We start from the raw sequence: 6,013 nt of genomic DNA on the forward strand, positions 1-6,013 counted from the left end.
ATTTCTGTCTTGAAGAAGGAGCTGGAGACATTCTGGTTCATACACAAAAGGTATATCCTCCGTCTGTCTGATGCTGTCTATCTAGTTCAGATATAGCCATCCACGCAGCAAGATCTCTTTTTTTAGATCCTCTGTGCCAAAATGAAACCCTTGCACTCACACCCGCGCACACACATAACAACCAAGGCATCTGCTCAACTGTAATTAAGCCATCCTGCAGAATCAAACTGCTTGCCTCTACATCAGCCATAATGCAGCACCAGAAGGTAGGAAAGATTTTAAGAGAGTGTACACTACAGTGCGTTGATATAATGGGATTTCAGTCCAAAAGAGAAAGGTACCAAATTATTCACAGTGCAGGGGTTGTAAAGAAATCTTTAACTGCCCTATCCTCATGAGGACAGTCTATTGGGTTGCTGTATAGGGCTGCAATCCTATCCACACTTACCTGGGAGTAAGCCCCACAGACCACAAAGGGACTTAATTCTGATGCATAGGATTGGGCTCTCAGGCTGCAGTCCTAGCCACGCTTTCCTGGGAGCAAGCCCCATTGACTACAGTAGGACTGACTTCTGAGTAGACGTGCATAGGTTTTGGCTCCAAACCCCTCCCCACAGTGCTGGGGATGTGCAACCTCCAGGTGCCAGGGTGGGAGAGGAGAGCAGGTGGGGTGGAACTGGGGGGGCTGCGCTGTGCCCTTCCTGTGGGAGGGGTGGGTGGAGGTGGCGGCAGCAGGCAGCCACCGAGACCGGCCTGCGGGGGGCCGCCAAGGCTGCGCGTGTGGCGGGGCGCACGGCTCTACCTGCTCCTGGGGGGCTGCGGGCGCCGCTGTCCCCCCCCAGCGTGACGGCTCCGTCCCTCCAGATGCGGATGTCGGCGGCGCTCTCCACCCTGCCGGCCCGGGACTCCCCTCGGCGACGGGCGCGGAGGGAGCCGCAGCACTGGTAGCACACGGCCCACGCCTGCTCCTCGTTGATGGGCTGGTTGTAGAGCCTCAGGATCTCCTCCAGCGACAAGGCGTCTCTGGCCGCCGCCGGGCCTCCGTCGCCTCTGGAGGGGCCCGGCAGAGGCTCCTCGCCCGCCGCAGCTCCGGCGTGAGCCATTCCCGCTGCGGGAGAGGCTTCTGGCTGCCCCGTCCGTCCGTCCGTCCGTCCTCCGCCTCACCTCAGCTGCCGCTGCCGCCCCGCTCTGCCCGCCGCCGCCTTCATCTTCACCCCACCCCCTCAGCAGCCAGAGCGCGTGAGCCGCCCAGCGCAGCCCCAGTCACCGGCGGGGAAGCCGGCGCCGCCGCACAGCGCGACCACAGGCAGCTAGGCTGGCAGGGAGGATGAAAGGCAGCAGTCACCTCATAGCAACGCAATGGCGTCCCTCCTCCCTCCGCCCGCCCGCCCGCGGCTGCGCTGCGCTGCGCTGCGCCACACTGCCTCCTGCCGCCGGGGAAGGGGGAGGCGGGCCGCTCGCCCCCTCAGCACAAGGGTCCGCTGTCCCTGCGGAGAAAGAGCAGTTAGACACAGGCTCAGAGCCTCGCCCCACCCGGCAGCGCTGCCAGGCAGCAGGAGATGACCGACGGTCCAGTCCTGGCCACACTTTCCTGGGAGTAAGCCCCACTGACTATCATGGGATTTACTTCTGAGAAACAGGCATAGGAGGATCGGGCTGTAATTTAGCCACAGTGCCTCCTTGCCACCTTGAGAACTGTATACAGGAATTCCTTTCCTCGCACAGACACAGAGGCCTGAGGACTCCTTCCAGCAGTTCACTGTGCCAGTCATTTTCAACCAGCGTGGGGGGATGTCTGCAGTGTGCTGGGGATGGTCTGCAGGTGGGCCACGATAGTTTGGGAGAGGGACATTTGTTAGTAGGGTCACTGGGTATGTCTTGTAAGTTGTCAAAAAACTGATGGTGTTCCTTGATATTTTTAGCACCTTGTCTGTGTGCCATGAGATGAAAAAGATTGAAAGTCGCTGGTTCAAATGGTTAGGAGAAAGGCCAAACGTTGGAGTAGAAGACAGGCTGAGCACATAGGAATTTCCAGCTTCACAGCTCAAATTACCCATAAAGCAGAAATATTGATCTCAGGCTTCCTGAAAGCTGGCATCACTCAGACCAGGCAGTACAAAATTGATGACTGTGCATAAATGATGAATGGCCCCATGTCCCCTCCCTTTTCACTTCCTTGACACTTGACACTTCCCTTGACACTTCCCCTCCCTTTTCACACTTCTAATCCCTAGAGGCTCCTGTCCCTGTTCAGCACCCTTTGCCTGTTTGAAACCTGTGGACATTATATATCTGGACTTTCAGAAGGCGTTTGACACAGTCCCTCACCAAAGGCTACTGAAAAAACTCCACAGTCAGGGAATTAGAGGGCAGGTCTTCTCATGGATTGAGAACTGGTTGGAGGCTAGGAAGCAGAGAGTGGGTGTCAATGGGCAATTTTCACAATGGAGAGAAGTGAAAAGCGCTGTGCCCCAAGGATCTGTCCTGGGACCGGTGCTCTTCAACCTCTTCATAAACGACCTGGAGACAGGGTTGAGCAGTGAAGTGGCTAAGTTTGCAGACGACACCAAACTTTTCCGAGTGGTGAAGACCAGAAGTGATTGTGAGGAGCTCCAGAAGGATCTCTCCAGACTGGCAGAATGGGCAGCAAAATGGCAGATGTGCTTCAATGTCAGTAAGTGTAAAGTCATGCACATTGGGGCAAAAAATCAAAACTTCACATATAGGCTGATGGGTTCTGAGCTGTCTGTGACAGATCAGGAGAGAGATCTTGGGGTGGTAGTGGACAGGTCGATGAAAGTGTCGACTCAATGTGCGGCGGCAGTGAAGGCCAATTCTATGCTTGGGATCATTAGGAAGGGTATTGAGAACAAAACGGCTAATATTATAATGCCGTTGTACAAATCTATGGTAAGGCCACACCTGGAGTATTGTGTCCAGTTCTGGTCGCCGCATCTCAAAAAAGACATAGTGGAAATTGAAAAGGTGCAAAAGAGAGCGACTAAGATGATTACGGGCCTGGGGCACCTTCCTTATGAGGAAAGGCTACGGCATTTGGGCCTCTTCAGCCTAGAAAAGAGACACCTGAGGGGGGACATGATTGAGACATACAAAATTATGCAGGGGATGGACAGAGTGGATAGGGAGATGCTCTTTACGCTCTCACATAATACCAGAACCAGGGGACATCCACTAAAATTGAGTGTTGGGCGGGTTAGGACCGACAAAAGAAAATATTTATTTACTCAGGGTGTGGTCGGTCTGTGGAACTCCTTGCCACAGGATGTGGTGACAGCATCTGGCCTGGATGCCTTTAAAAGGGGATTGGACAAGTTTCTGGAGGAAAAATCCATTATGGGGTACAAGCCATGATGTGTATGCGCAACCTAATGATTTTAGAAATGGGTTATGGCAGAATGCCAGATGCAAGGGAGGGCACCAGGATGAGGTCTCTTGTTATCTGGTGTGCTCCCTGGGGCATTTGGTGGGCGGCTGTGAGATACAGGAAGCTGGACTAGATGGGCCTATGGCCTGAGCCAGTGGGGCTGTTCTTATGTTCTTATGAAACACCATTATCAACCACCCACATGCTAAATGTGAATTGAAGTCCTGCTTCTGGCTGGGAATAGCTAGTCAGCCTACAGGTAGCCATGCTCTGTTCACTGTGCAGCAACTGTTTAAGCCATTTCTGCCCACTGTTGCATATACAGAACAGGTACCAAATGCATACACCTGTGGGCCAGGCAGAAATATATTAAATAAAGGAATAGGAGGGAGAGGGTAAGTGGACTCCAGTGAGAAATTCATGACATCAACCCGAAATCCAAGCACAAGAAAGCTTCTTGGGCTTTCTGCTAGGTGGCATATGATGCTAGTTAAGAGAAGGCACATCCACTATTCTCCAGTAAGTAATCTGATATGGTAGCAACAGGTAAAAACCACCAAGGTTCTCTCCCATTCAGCTGCTGGTCCAATAAAGGGAAAGCAGGAAGGGGCATATGCATGCTAACTTCCAAGCACTACTCCCTTCAGTTAGCCTGCCTGCTCGTAATAAGGTTCCTGAAAGCATGTAACAGCACACCTTACAAAATGTACTAATAAACCTATTCAACAACAGGGCTGGGGCTAAATAATACCCTAAGCTCATTTCTTAGTATTATTCATGTGGGAATTTCTTAATAGGTTATAGTACTAGCAGTGCAACAGCAGTGAGAAAGATGACCACCCTATCCCTCTTCAAAGCATAGCCTGGATAATTATACCTGTCACATGGTCAAGTACTAAGAACTGAACTTTTAAAAAGTTCCAGTGCTAATTCTAGATAAACTCTTCTGACCAACATTAAAACTCCATTGTCCAAGTATTTAAAGACCTAGCTCTGAGACTATGCTTAAGACAGCAACAGCAATGAAGGCTATTCCCACCATCAGAATTTTGTGTCTTAAAAGAGAGAGAAGGAAAATTACAATGAAATCAGTACCCTGTACATTTTCCAAATAGTATTCAATTTACAGTCACTGTGTAATCATCTTTAAAAGCACCAATTCACAAGTTATCCAGCCTCAGTTTGCTATAAAGATTGCATTCAATAGAAAGTCACTACTGATCCTGGGTTCTTTTATCAATTGAATTTCTGCTTCCTGTTAACATTTCATCTAACCATTTCAAGCATTCAGGCTGCCTGCACACACTAAGTTTGCGTGCTTATAGCTACTTGTAAAAGGAAGAAACATTTTGCCCTGGTAAGCATCTAAACCAGCTGTCTCTGAAGTAGAGACTGCTATATGCAGGTAAAGGTGTCTCCAATGCAGATGGAGCTTACCGTTTCACCTGGAGCCCTCTCTTCGATGCCATAGAGTGACCCCAACCTTCATCTTAGCCTGCTGCTTCCAAAATCTGTCACCCTAGCAGGCTTTGTGCCAGGATTTCCAGGCATGCACAGCTGGCCAATGCGAAGGTCGGGGTCACTCTGTGGCACCAAAGAGAGGCCCCTGGGTAAGCTCTGTAACGGTAAGCTCTGTTTACCTGGGGGAAGGACTGCTGTGGGTGCTGGATCCAGCCTGTGAGCTGGAGTTTTGCACTTGCTGAGCTAAACAATGTTAATGGGCATGGGGTGGGGGGGGGTGGATATACTTTCCTCATACCCATGATTTCCATATCCATGGGGGGGCCTGGAATGGCTCACTGCCAATACGGGGTAGGGCGGTGGGGGTGCCAGTATGTGCCTTCAAGCAGGCACTTGTCACATTGCACACTTGTACTGTACCCCTAAACAAAAATATGAATAGACCCACAACAACTAGGTATAGTTTATGTTCTGCCTTGCCAAGCAATTTCATGTCCTGGGTTGGCTGTATTCCATGATACTTAGTGTCTTTTCATCCTGCCTGGTTTTTCATTTCATCCTGCATATGCTAGCCCAAATCTAGTTGGATACAACACCATGGGCGTGCTACAAGGCAAGAGGATCACAGCTGAAACTTCAACGTGACATGGGACATGTTTTGAAATCAGAAGATGGTTGCACATTTTCTTTACTACCCTATCAGATAATACAGTTATATGAATAAAAAGAAATATTGTTCCCCCCTTAGGTAGTTGACATCATATTATCACCACATGAGACACATATTCAAATAGACCAAGAAGGAAATACACACAGCTCAACATGCATCTTACTGTAACAAAGCATGCCTATATCTGAGAGATAAAAGATTTGCATAGGCAAATCTTTTAAACTAAGACAGTAATCCAATGACCATAGCTTCACATCAATATAACCATTAGATACTGTTAAAATAATAATTATGCATAGGATACAATCCTTTTTCTTCTAATTGTATCTGAATGATAGTTTTGAATGGAATGGATATCAGTCTAGATCTAGTGCAAATTCAATTCTGGCGGGCCATCTACACCCAGAAACTTATGCTGTGCTGGCTTAACAGCACTGATAACTATAGGTAATGAAATCTACATGAATGGAGTACAACACCCCCCCCCCCAATGCAGC

At 49.5% G+C, this 6,013-nt stretch overlaps 1 protein-coding gene across 2 annotated transcripts in view; it reads right to left on the minus strand.

Moving 5' to 3' along the window:
* Positions 1-1,155, minus strand: part of SPIRE1 (spire type actin nucleation factor 1) — a 119,088-nt gene extending 117,933 nt beyond the window's left edge. For both annotated transcript variants that reach the window (XM_066625665.1, XM_066625664.1), the window contains exon 1: positions 803-1,155. In XM_066625665.1, coding sequence (XP_066481762.1) covers positions 803-1,103 — 301 coding nt within the window. In that variant the 5' untranslated portion in view covers positions 1,104-1,155. The remainder of the gene's footprint in view (positions 1-802) is intronic.
* Between the last annotated feature and the right edge of the window lie 4,858 nt (positions 1,156-6,013).

Source organism: Tiliqua scincoides, chromosome 4 (genome assembly GCF_035046505.1).
Source record: "Tiliqua scincoides isolate rTilSci1 chromosome 4, rTilSci1.hap2, whole genome shotgun sequence".
NCBI lineage: Eukaryota > Metazoa > Chordata > Lepidosauria > Squamata > Scincidae > Tiliqua > Tiliqua scincoides.